Source organism: Pithys albifrons, chromosome 6, assembly GCF_047495875.1.
Source record: "Pithys albifrons albifrons isolate INPA30051 chromosome 6, PitAlb_v1, whole genome shotgun sequence".
NCBI lineage: Eukaryota > Metazoa > Chordata > Aves > Passeriformes > Thamnophilidae > Pithys > Pithys albifrons.
The window spans coordinates 3,530,935-3,544,017 of NC_092463.1; the positions used below are offsets into that span (position 1 = coordinate 3,530,935).

The following is a 13,083-nucleotide window of genomic DNA, read 5'->3' on the forward strand; positions in this document are numbered from 1 at the left end:
TGTTCCAGTGCTGGAGAAGAGGAGGCTGAGGGGAGACCTCATGGAGGGTGCAGCTTCCCCACAGTGGGAAGAGGAGGGGCAGCACCGATCCCTGCTCTCTGTGACCAGTGACAGGACCAGGGAATGGCTGGAGCTGTGTCAGGGGTGGTTTAGGTTGGATATCAGGAAAAGGTCCTTCCCCCAGAGGGTGGTGAGCACTGATCAGGCTCCCCAGGGCAGTGGGCATGGCCCCAAGGCTGCCAGAGCTCCAGGAGAGTTCAGACGTTTTCATGGACAGGGTGGGAATGTTGGTGGGGTGTCTGTGCAGGGCAGGAGTTGGATTGGATGATCCTTGTGGGTCCTTTCCAGCTCAGGATATTCTGTGGTTCTATGACCCAACCTGGCACAACACCAGCTCTGCCCTGTTCAACAAACAGCCTCCACTTTTTACCCCAAAACTTTCAGCCTCACAGAAATGCTCCAGCTGGATCTGCAGAGATCCCAAGGCCCCCCAGGAATTGCCATATAGAATAGGATTATCCTGCTTTTCCACTGGCAATGCCTTGTGTTTGTGCATGGGGTGTCTGCACGTTGGATTCTCCATCCATAGGGAAGAGAGTTGGCCATGGGGGTGTTGGAGAGTCCCCCCAGTGCAGGCAGGAAAGGATCTGATCCTCCATCACACTGATCTGCATGGGCACACACCCTGTAAAGCAAGGAATGCAGCAAGGAATTTCTTCCACGGGTCACAGATCTATTTTTTTAATTACCATAGAAACCTCCAAACATCACGGCGTGTGCTGTTACGTCAGGGTCTCACTCCTCCACATCTGCTTACCAGGGACACTCTGGGGAATGGGGGCCATGGGGTCCTGAGTGAAGGGTGATTATTTTGGGGTTAATTAGCAGGCAGGTTCTTGGTGTCTCCTGGAGCACAGCACAGACTCTGACTTTAGTCTTTTACTCTTGTTCATCCACGCCTTGCTGGTGTGGGGGGACCTGCCCAGCCTCACAGAGGGATGTGTGTGATGTTTCATCCCTAAATATCCTTCTGATCACTGCTGTTACCACTTTAGATGTACGAAATGCAAAACCTGGGAGGCGTTTTTGGCAAAGTCAGCTTGGCAAGCCTTAAATTAGCAGCGTTGGAGCTCGTGGAGCTCTGCCTGGAGCTCCTCGTGCCGACCACGCCGGCCATGGAGGGAGCCACACTCCTCATTCCCATGGGGATGGTGTCTCCTCGTGGCTCCATGGGCCATCCTGCAGCACACCTGGAGGACTGTCAGCACTTGGGTGAGGGGAAAGGGGCTCTCTGATGAAGCTTTTCTTAGGAGGGAGCTTTAGGATGAGACAGATGGCTGGGGTTTGTTGGCAGGGAACTCTGCTCCTGTTTGTTTAATTAGTCACCAGACAGACTGAGAGGTAAAGGCAAACTCAGAGCACTGGTGGGATGGACCATTTATGCCTGGTGTCTGCTTGGTGCTCCTCATCCCACAATCCTGCTGTGGGATTAATGCTCCAGCACACGGGACTGGGTGTTCCCACCGGATTTGGGTGGCCTTTGTCTCCCCAGTAATATTTTTCCCCAAAAAGGGACAGATTCAAACATGTGTGTTACTTTTTAAGCCAAAGGGTGCACAAAACAGTTTTCCTTTCTCCAGCTCCCACCAAGCACAAAACCACTTTTGGGGAATGGATTCCTAAAGGGGCTCCCTCTGAAGAGGCAATTTCAGCAAAAGTGACGGGACAAGAGGGAGTGGCTTCAAACTGACAGATATTCCCTACACACCATTTTAATTCCAAATAAAGAGCCCACAGATAAAAGCACTTCACACCTTTATTTATGCTTTAGGAAGTGTTTGATTCCACTCAGCATTTTGCTGTGTCCTTCCAAACACTTGTATGTGGGGATTTCTCTTTCCCCATTTTCCTTAATGGATATACCTGTATCACTCACCCCTTGCAATGAGATGGACATAAATGGGGGGAAAAAGTTTAAAAACATAAATAAGTGGAAAATAAATGAGAAAGGGAAATAAAATATACACGGGGAATGATAACTCCAAACACAAATCCTGCTCCTCTCCAGGGAATGGATAACCCCAGAGATCCTGCTTCTCCCCAGGGAATGGATAACCTCAAAAACAAATCCTGCTCTTCTCCAGAGAAGTTGGTAACCCCAAAGACAGATCCTGCTCCTCTCCAGGGAAATGAATAACCCCAAACAGAAATCCTGCTACTCTCCAAGGAATGGATAACTCCAAACACAAATCTTGCTCCTCTCCAAGGAATGGATAACTCCAAACACAAATCTTGCTCCTCTCCAAGGATTGGATAACCCCAAACACAAATCCTGCTCCTCTCCAGGGAAATGAATAACTCCAAGCACAAATCCTGCCCTTCTCCAGGGAATGGGTAACTCCAAACACAAATCCTGCTCCTCTCCAGGGAAATGGATAACCCCAAACACAAATCCTGCTCCTCTCCAGGGAATGGATAAGCCCAAACACAAATCCTGCTCCTCTCCAGGGAAATGGATAACCCCAAACACAAATCCTGCTCCTCTCCAGGGAATCAATAACTCCAAACACAAATCCTGCTCCTCTCCAGGGAAATGGATAACCCCAAACACAAATCCTGCTCCTCTCCAGGGAATCAATAACCCCAAACGCAAATCCTGCTCCTCTCCAGGGAAATGGATAACCCCAAACACAAATCCTGCCCTTCTCCAGGGAATGGATAACCCCAAACACAAATCCTGCTCCTCTCCAGGGAAATGGATAACCCCAAACACAAATCCTGCTCCTCTCCAGGGAATCGATAACTCCAAACACAAATCTTGCTCCTCTCCAGGGAAATGGATAACTCCAAGCACAAATCCTGCCCTTCTCCAGGGAATGGGTAACTCCAAACACAAATCCTGCTCCTCTCCAGGGAATGGATAACCCCAAACACAAATCCTGCTCCTCTCCAGGGAAATGGATAACCCCAAACACAAATCCTGCTCCTCTCCAGGAAATGGATAACCCCAAACACAAATCCTGCTCCTCTCCAGGGAAATGGATAACCCCAAACACAAATCCTGTCCTTCTCTGCACACGTAGTGCTTGGACGTTTAAATCTGGGAATATTTGTCGTGTATAATTAAAAAACGCCACAAAAAACCATAATCATTTTCAAAATTGCCATTTTTGCCCGGTGCCACATTCCCCAGCGCCCAAAGTGGCGTTTTCCCCCCCAAAACATCCCCCGCTGCCATTCGCCCGCAGCCCGCTAGAGGGAGGTTTCCTCCAGCGGGAAACCCGCAGGACGCGGAGCCGGGCGGGGGAGGGCGGTGGAAATGCTGTAGAGTGTTTTCCAGCACTCCCCGTGCTGGAGGAGCACCCAAAATTCCAGTGGGAGTGGCTGGAAAAGCGGAGGGTGGGAGGCAGGGACGGGGACGGGGCGGGCTGGGGGGGGGAACACGCGTGTCCCTTTCCCGCCCCCGGCGCGCGGCCGGGCCCCGCCCACCACCCGCATGACGTCACCCGTATGCAAATGAGCGGCATGAGGGGAGCGCGGGCCCGGCGCGCGGCCGGGCTCAGTCTCGCGCCGCCCGAGCGCGCGCGCGCGCCCCCACCCCCTCGTGCTCCCCTTCCCTCTTTTCCCGCCTCCTCCTTCCCTCTTTTTTTTCCTCACCCCTCCTCCTCCTCCTCCTCCTCTTCATCCCACGGACATGGCACGGCCGCCCCAAAGCGCCGCGCCGCCCCCTCCTTCTCGTCCTCCTCCTCCTCCTTCTCCTCCCCCGGTCCCCGGCGTGAGTCAGGTGAGTGTGTTTGTTACGTGGTGTGTGATGGGGGAACTTTTGGAGGGGAGGGGGTTGCGCTGCAGGGAGGGGAGTGTTGGGTGTTCCCCCCTCACCCTCCAGTCCCGAATGGCGGTGGGGGGATCGCGGTGAGGGAACGCGCGAGTGGGGAGTGGGAGGAAGGCTCGCCCGCAGCCCCGCTGCCTTCCTCCCCATCCTCCTCCTCCTCCTCCCCCTGACGCCCCCTCCTCTCTCTGTTCCAGGTGTGAAGCCCCCGCCGGGAGGACGTGGCCCCCCCTCGCAGGGGGCAGCCCTGACGCTGGGGTTTTCCTTTTTTTGGCTTTTTTTCCTTTTTTTTTTTTTTTGGCCCCACCGCCACCGCCTCCCTCCTCCCTCCCTCGCTCCCTCCCTCCAGGAATCCAGCGCTGCACCCAAGCCAGAAGAGAGCGAGCAAAAAAACCCAACCCAGCCCGGGGGAGCTGCGTCCGAAAAACCCATCCCACCCCTTCGCGTCGCAGAGGAGATTCTTCTTTTTATTTTTTCCCCCTTTTTATTTTTTTTTAACCATTACCATTTTTACCATTATTTTTATCTCGAGCCCCGCTGCCCCGAGCACGGTGGCGGCGCCGGGGGCAGGGCGGCTGTCCCGGTTATTTATTCTCTCCCCGCAGAGCTGCCGCTCCGGCTCACCATGATGTTCCGAGACCAGGTCGGCGTGTTGGCCGGGTGGTTCAAGGGCTGGAACGAGTGCGAGCAGACTGTTGCGCTGCTCTCGCTGCTCAAGCGCGTCAGCCGGACCCAGGCTCGCTTCCTCCAGCTCTGCCTCGAGCATTCCCTGGCAGACTGCACCGAGCTCCACATCCTCGAAGGGGAGGCCAACAACCCCGGTGAGTTTCGTCCTTCGCGACCCTTCCCCTAATAATAATAATAATGCCCGCCGGGATTCGTGGAAAAATGTTAAAAATACACCCCGAGGTTGGCTGCTCTCCTCGCGTTTTATTGTTTTTTTTTCAGTTTGGGGTTTTTTTTTTCAGTTTGGTTTTTCGCAGCAAACTACTCCGCTCCATGGCGTGGTGTAACTACGGTAGCATGAATGATTGGTGGGTTGTTTTTTTTTTTTAACTCTTCCCCCCCGCGCCCCCCCTTCCTCCTTCCATGCAGTTTCCTGTGAAATAAGTAAGTCAGGTCACGTAGAGTCTGGATTTTCTAGGCTTCTTTTGGACAACGTGGCTTGATTCGCTCTCTGCAACATGCAGAAAGCAGCCCATCGCTACCTCAGACGAACTGTTGTATAAAGGTCTGGGTAACTGGGTTATCCTACTTTTTTATTATTTTTTTTAATGTGGCAATTCCTATTTCATCATTCAGATCCTGTTTGGACGCATTTTTTTTCCCCTGCAGCTCTGAATACCCCCTTGTGTTTCAGCAGAGCTGTAAGAAAATATGAGTGGACTGTTTTATGTTACTGAGGGTGCAGGGCAGAGAATGTGCGTGGCTACCAAAAGTGTATTTTGCTTTTATTTATTCACCGTTGCAAGTTGCTCAACTCCTCCGAAGTCAATGGAGTTGGGGCAGGATGGAAAGGGCACAAGCGCCGTGTGAGTCGCGACGTGTTCCCTTATTTATTTAGGGGTGTATTTGTGTTACAGATGTGTGTGTTCCTAAATGTGGATGTGGGGATGTACACAGGGATGCAAGTCGCTTAAAGTAGAGTTTTTGCAATACAGAGGGCGAGTGGCGAAGGCAAAATGCCTTTTACTTGCGTAGCTTTCTCCAACCTCAAAAAAATTCCCAAATAAAAAAAATAATAATAAAAAACCCAACCCAATAAAAGCAAGGCAACCCCCCCGGTGTTGCAAAGCATCCCTTTGGTTTAAAACCCGGGGGGGAACTGGGGTTTGGGGTTCTGGAAGCGGCTGCGTTCCATGATGGGTGGGAATGTTGCGGCCGGATCCCGAACAGAGCCCCCGGTGTGGACGGGGCGGGAGGAATGCAGGGTCCTGCTCCAGCTGTTCCCTATTAGAGCACCGAGCCGGCAGGATTTGGCAGCTGCCTGCGCTGCCATTTGATGACAAGGTCCAGCACAGCAGCGCCGTGTTCCACCACCGAGCACGGATTTCAGTTCTCCCGCAGGAAACCGAGCCCGGAGCTGCCCCGGCGCAGAGGGATCGGGGCTGGCTGAGGGAGAGCCAGGCTGGAATTGGCCGTTCCCTTATATAGCTTGTAGGAATGAGAGGGAGGAATGCTGCCCAGTGCGTCTGGGAGCAATACTGCCGCTTTTGTAAACAGCTGAAGGGATGAACCTCATCCAGCCCTTTGGGTGGGGAGGCCCCGGGGGGGCTGGGAGGGAACACCTTCTCCAAACTCGGCTGCTCTGGGATAAATCCACAGCCTCCCATGCTGGCCTTAGCACACAGCCTTGCTGCAATTCCCTCTGCGAGTCAGTCTGAGCCGTGTATTTCTGATTTTATGTTTTTATCAGCATTGCAGTTTTTCATTCATACTGTGGGTTTGGTGGTAGCCCAGTCCCCTTGGTTGGGCAGGGAATTGGGTGATTGGCATCCTGGCATCAGGAAAAGCAAATTATGATGGAAACGGGGTTGGAGTCTTCTTGGACACAGGGTCATGTAGGGCTGCCTGTGTGGTGGCATTTGCCTGGGGTAAGCCAGGGTGCAGTGCAGGAGTTGGGCAGTTCCCGTCTCTGCTCGTGTGAGCAATCCCTGCTTGCCCCTGTAATCCCGGTGACCTTGCTTGGTGTGAGGATTTCTCCTGCGCTCAGAGCTTGGCATCCAGCCCTGCTGCCTGTCCCTTGCTGCGTTGGTGGAGCTGCCTGAGCTCTCCTTGACGTTCCTTCCAAAAAATGAGCTGTTCCTCCAGGGCAGTTGTAGCTCTGATGCCAAAACCTGGATCTGTTGAGTTCCTCCTTCCCACCCAACACCCCTCCATAGGCTTTCCCATGGGATGGACATCTCCATGCATCCTATGGAGCAGGACATGCACTTTTCCTGTTGCAGTGGAGGGAAGGTTAGCTGAGATTTGCAACCAAAATCTGTTAGGAAACAGCTTTTAGTCTCCACTGTTAACATTGCCTTCTTCATGAAACCACCTGTATTCCTTAAAATGCTCCTGTTCCATGCCTGTTTTGCAGTCTGGCACTTGTCACTTGCCTGGCAATGGAATCACACCAAATCCTGAGCAGCAGCATCATCATCGAACCTTGTGCTACTCATTACTCTTTGAATCCTGGTTTTTGCATAACTAATTTGGGCTCAATTCCCTCCCAGGCTGGGGCCTGAGGTGGCTCCTGGTGTGTTTTCCTGGTGTTTGTCGGCTTGGAAATGGCTCCCTGCTTGTAGGTGCCTCAGCAGTGTCCCTGTGGATGTTGGGGACACATTGGTGCTGGTTTAGTGTGCAGGGGACTGTGGGATGATGAGCTTGGACAGCCCAAATGGGCTGTAGGAGCTTGCTCTAAGTGTGGGATGTTCCCCTTCCAGGTGAAGGGCACAGGTGAAATCCACTGTCTGGGAAGGGCTGATTGTAACATGCTGGGCTAATGTGCATGATCAAGTGTTGGAATTACGTCCTCATGAGAAGTGAGTTGTTTTCTACATGCAAGACCTGTTGACTTGTCCCAACTCTGTGGTGAGGTGGGAAATATGGAATGTTACTCCTAGTTCATCGTCACTACGAGTGGGTGGCAGCCCTGCTGTGATCCATAATGGATGAACACCATCCTTGGAAGTATCATCACCAACAATGTTGTTCCTGAGGGGTTCCAGAGGGAGACCAGAGCTTTGAGGTCCTCACTGACTGGTAGAACTGGGGCTCAGGAGCTTTCAGGTGTGTGGACCAGGCATGGAGGAAAACCCCTCCCAGTGAAGGTGTCCAGCTTGTTTCTTGCCTGGCAGACTCCAGATGAGAGGCCTGCAGTATGGCAGATGAGATGGGAAAACCTCAAGGAAGAAAAAGAACTCTTTAACTAGTTAATTGCCATGGAGAAGCAGCTATGTTTAGCTTGAAGGAGTGCTATCTTGGTGTTTTTCCCAAGTGTGAGGGTTTTTTCATAATAATCCCAGCCAAGCTCTCCTTGTTAGGACTGCAAGCCCAGCGTGGCTCTGCTGTGTACAACCCTCAGAAACCCTTGAGGAGCCTCCTGCTTCCCTAGTTCTTTGCTTACCTCAAGGGGTGGGCATCACCATGTTGCCCACCCCAGATGAGAGATATCTTGCAGAAAACTGCACTGGTGTCTGGGAGCACAATGATGTGTTGACCTCATGTGGTGTGGGGGCTGCACAGGTGGCTGTGAGACCACTTGCAGTCTGTAGTACATTTAAAGGCATTGCTTGGTTAGAAAGGAAAAATAGAAATGGGAAGCAAACATGGAAGGAAATGATCCATTTCTTCATTGGTGAAGTGTATAGGTTGTGACTGTCCTACATGGAGACCTCACCAGGATTTAATGGTTTAACTGCTGAAGAATGTGGGTTGTTGCTGATTCAGTTTGAGTGTGAATGGCTTGTTCTGCTGGGCATGGAGGAGAATATGGAAATTATATTATCTGTGCACAGAAATAGAAGTTTCAGGTATTGCACAGCACTATTTAAAAGCCTGCTATAACTTCCTTCCTTCCTTCCAGCCTGGCCTTGCTGGGCAGTTTCAGCCCCAGCTGCTCGGAGCCGTCAGGACGTGGCGACCTCCTCGGAGCCGCCAGTAAAGGTCAGGCAGGAGCATTCTGTGCCTTGTGGGAACGGGACCTGTGCTGCTCCTGAGGCACTGAGAGGTGCTTGGTGTGGAGTACAGACCCAGTGAGCTGATAGGGAAGGCTGTAGCCATTAAAGTGGTCCATAGGGCTTGGGCATGGAGTGCAGGATGTGCTTTTGCTCTCATTTACTCAGGTATCCCCTTTCCATGGCCAGAGATGTGGCTGGGGTTTTTTTCCCACAAAGTAGTCCCATGTCCCATCTAATCCATCCTACTGGTCAACAGGGATGCCCAAAGGCTCCTGTTGGGTCCCCCAGGTACCCAAACACCCACCTGCTCCAATGGAAGCAGTGGCAGCTTTAAGCTCCTGGCCTCGAAGGACAAGCAGCTTTCCCTGCCCTGTGCACAGGACATGAACTGCTCCACGTGTTGGGGCCAAAATCTTTATTTCATTTCAGCAGGCTGTCTGGTATCACAACGGGAGCATGGGAATGACCCAGATTCCTCATCCTGGGAAGGACTGGCCAGAGGAAGGGATGAGGGTTGCAGGGAGCTGTAATGTCTTTTAATAGACCAAGTGATGCAGCTGGAAAAAATGGCCGGGCACGAAGGTGCACCAGCTCAAAGGAGGGTTTGTGTGGTTTTGTTTTTTTTTTTCCCCCAACTGTACCAGCTGGTCTAGTAAAAGGTATTACATGTTCCTACAGACCTTTCTTCTTATATCCTTAGGTCCCTGTGGCTCCAGCCCTATGGCTGTTGTTGCCACTTTGGATGCAGTCAGTCTCCCAGCCCATCAGGAAGCTGCTGTCCCTCCACCTAGCAAGTTTTGCAGTTTGCCCCCATTGACACCCCACTGATGGAAAATCATCCCAGTGCCCAGTTTGAAGGTGTTACCCTTTGATTTTTCTTGGCTTGTGGTTGCATTGCAGTGCTGAGCTCTGGTTTAAGCACCCTTGGGCTGTATGAAGGCATTGCTGGGTGTCTCACAGAGACTGGAGGAGCCAAGGAGGTGTCCCAGCAGCAGGATGGGGTGAGGAGCTAAGCCTGTGCTCAGTGGGAGTGTGATAGGAAGTTCTGAGTGCATCGGAGGACTTGGGCATTGCGTGGTCCTTCCACACACTGTCTCTGCCTGGAGAGGGCTGGGAGCAGCTCTGCTTACTAGGAACCAGGAGCTGAGACTTCTAAATGAAGGGATCATAGAATCCCGGAATGATTGTGTTGGAAGGGACCTTAGAGCTCATGTAGCTCCACCCCTGCCATGGACAGGGGAACCTTCCGCTATCCCAGGTTGCTCCAAGTCCCGTCCAACCTGGCCTTGAACACTTCCAGGGATGGGGCAGCCACACCTTCTCTGGGCAGCCTGGGCAAACCTCAGATCTGCTGAGCTGTTGGACACTGACTTCTTTTAATCTGTGTGCTGGTGCTTGAGCTGCTGCCAGGTTTTTGTTTGCAAACTTGAGGGCTAAAACCTGTCTGTGCTGGGCTTTTTGGAGAATAGCAGCAGGAGGGGTACAGATGTACAGAGCAGTGTTAGCCAGGGGCTTAGAGCCAGCCTGCACACCCAGGATGCTCTTGCAATTCAAGGATATTTTTATTTTAAGGATGCTGTTCAGAGTGGCTGTGGGAAGCACCACAGACCAACTGGCTCATGTCAGTCCTGGCTGGAAGTAGTCTGTGGCATATGAGGAAGGCTCCCCTTTGCTGTCCCACTCACCCTGATGCTGAGACCTAGAGGAGACGCTTCTGGGCTTGCACTTCACTCTTCTGTATTTTCTCCTCTTTGCTTAAAAACTCCTCTCGGGTTCCTGGCACCTGGAGGAGGGAAGTGCTCTGTGTGGCTCATTCCCAAAGCACCAGCAGCACCAATGGCAAGGTCTCCTCCATGGGCAGGGCTAACAAGGGCCGGGTTGTTTGGGTGGGGGTGGCAGAGCTTGCCTGAGGAATATCTTCAGGTTGTAATGCTTGAAATGGGAAGGAAAAAGTTGAGGAATGGGAACGTCATGATTTGCTGCCTGGAGCATCATGTAGTGCTAGAGGGTTGCCCACAAATGGGCCACTTTCTCCAAAAGAGGCTTTTCCATACTTTGCAGTGTCCTTTTAATCTTTTTGTCAGATAATTTGTGGCTCAGCAAGGGGTCTTTGTCAGGGTTAATTTCCCTACTGACTTCACTTGGGAAAAATGCCACTGTTGGAAGTGCATGTGAAAGATGCAGAGATGCATTTCATGCATCATCACAGACCTGAGCTGGAATTCTTTGCCTGGACCAGCTTGTTCTCCCTTGATTCCTATCCAAGTGCTACCCTTCTGTGTGGGTATCTCGTGTTTGTGCTTGGAAAAGCAGCGGATATTCAGTTCTGTTCCACCACAGTGGGTGCAGGGAGGCTGTTTGTGAAGGGGAGGAGCTGCTGAAAGCATCACCATCCTCAGCCCATGATGGGAGAGGTTGAGGACAGCTCTAGCTCGAGAGTTGAATAGGAACCAGCTGTAGAGCCATCAATTAAAATAATCTAGTTTGTGAATACACTTATCTGCAAACGAGATTAAATGGATGAGAGGGGAAAGCACTCTGCTCGTAGCCTGGGCCGTTGCTGGTGGATGATCCTGCACAGTTGCATCCTTTGGTGTGTCAGACCTCAGCATCTGAGCAAAGCTGTGTGCCTGTCCCACCACTTACATTTTACATGTCCATTTGGGCCAGTTGCTTTTAAAGCAGCTGATGCTCCAGTCAGCCAATTTTTCCTGCTGTTTCCCTGAAGGAGTGGATGCAGGTTTTTCTGTGTATCACGGTGTGAATTCCCATCTCCCTACAAGTTCTCAAGCTTTGCCCTTTCCTTTTGTCATGGTTCATCAAAAAACCATCTTTATTTAATTAGTAGCCCATGTAAGCTGATTTTTACCAAGCTGGGAGTTGTGTTTGCAGTCGGTGTAACTGCAGGAGTAGCTGGTGTGAACAGTGGCTTTATTTTAAGGCACACCCGTCAGTGCTTTAGCACTCCAGCATCGTGCTCGTGTCTAGTGTTACCACAGATAACTGCTGGCACTGCATCCAAACCCTGGGGTCAGAGCTCCTTGGGTTGGCTTCATCAGAGGGGGAGTAGCTGCTCTGTTGTACTGCTGTCCTGTTGTGGGGTTCCCACCTCAGTGCCCCAGTCTCCTCCCCACTCCTTGCACGGAGCCCACACAAAGCACAGGTCGTTGTGTTTGAAATCCTTTTTGTCTGCAGAAACACCTCCCGAGGGTGGTGGGATGAACCCTCACATAAACTGTGTGTGCATCCACCTCTGAGCGTGCACGTGCCCTTTGTATTTTCTATTTTCACTGAATAAACAAGACCATTACTTTTTTACTAACTCTGGGTTACACAAGAGCTGCTGAGGGATCTAAAAGAGGCCACGAGTCTGATGCAAGGGGTCCACAGGCTTGCATGCTCATCCCTTTTTCCTTAAAAAACAGTATGTTTATCCCTGCAGTGCTCTGTTCCTAAGGAGGAGACCCAGAGATTTGCAGAGGTCACCACTGACTGTGAGTTTGGCAATGGCAAACAGCCAAGCCAGTGGCTTTCCATCTTGGCCCAGTAATCACAAATAAAGCTGAGGTTGGAGGGGGCAGATCCGTTCCCGACTTCCTCTTCCGCAGCAGATGCATTAAGTGGAAGGGCAGGATCTCATCTAAACAAGGTTGGGATTGTTTCCCTGTTGGAGAAGGTGTTGCTGGCTTTTCTTTGGAAGGGTTTTTGCAGGCGGAGGGAGTTGTGTTTCTGGCACGGGGCGGGGGGATTGCAAGCTGGATTTGCTTTCGTGGAGCAGAGGGCTTGGGATGGTCTCCCCATCAGTGTGACTGCCCAGCAACTCTGGTTCTGGGTAGTGGGCAGAAAATAGCCTGGGCAGGGTGAGAGGACCAGCTCTGGAGGCAGAAACTCAGTTTGCTTTGTGCCTGGCAGCTGCCTTGGCTTCTGCCTCCTTCTACTGGGGGTGTTTAGCCTGGAGAAGAAGAGGCTCAGGGGAGACTTTGTCACTGTCTAGAACTGCCTGAAAGGATGTTGTAGCCAGGTGGGGATTGGTCTCTTCTCTCAGGCAACCAACAGTAGGACAAGGGGGCACGGGCTCAAGCTCTGCCAGGGGAGGTTTAGGTTGGATATCGGGAAGAAGTTCTTTCCAGAGAGAGTAATCAGGCATTGGAATGGGCTGCCCAGAGAGGAGGTGGATTCTCCAACCCTGGAGGTTTTTAAGGTGAGACTGAACGTGGCACTGAGTGCCGTGATCTGGTAATCAAAGTGGAGTTGGATCAAGGTTGGACTGGATGATTTCAGAGGTCTCTTCCAACCCGATTGATTCTGTGATACTGATCCTCCCATGCAGGAGGCAAACACCCCTGGCTGAGGCAAGAGGAGGTGTAAGCCAAGAGTTTATCAGTGCAGGCTCACCCACCCCATGGCTGTCTCACAGCACATGGTTTTATTTGAGTGTTTGCATGAGGTGCCTCCATGGCACAGCTGTATCAGCGATTTTGGTGAAGACATGTGAATTTTGGCATGTTTTTTATGAGCTGTGCAGGTGTGTGGTACAGCACCCCATCTGAGGCTTCCTGCCCCTGTCTGTGTCCATGGTGGGACACACAG

General features: G+C 51.9%; 1 protein-coding gene across 4 annotated transcripts in view; it reads left to right on the forward strand.

Annotated features, from left to right (window-relative positions):
• Positions 1–3,523: 3,523 nt before the first annotated feature.
• SAMD4A (sterile alpha motif domain containing 4A) overlaps positions 3,524–13,083 on the forward strand; it is a 107,473-nt gene continuing 97,913 nt past the window's right edge. For all 4 annotated transcript variants that reach the window (XM_071557242.1, XM_071557245.1, XM_071557244.1 and 1 more), the window contains exons 1-2: positions 3,524–3,784; positions 4,027–4,650. In XM_071557242.1, the coding sequence (XP_071413343.1) occupies positions 3,526–3,784; positions 4,027–4,650 (883 nt within the window). In that variant the 5' untranslated portion in view covers positions 3,524–3,525. The remainder of the gene's footprint in view (positions 3,785–4,026; positions 4,651–13,083) is intronic.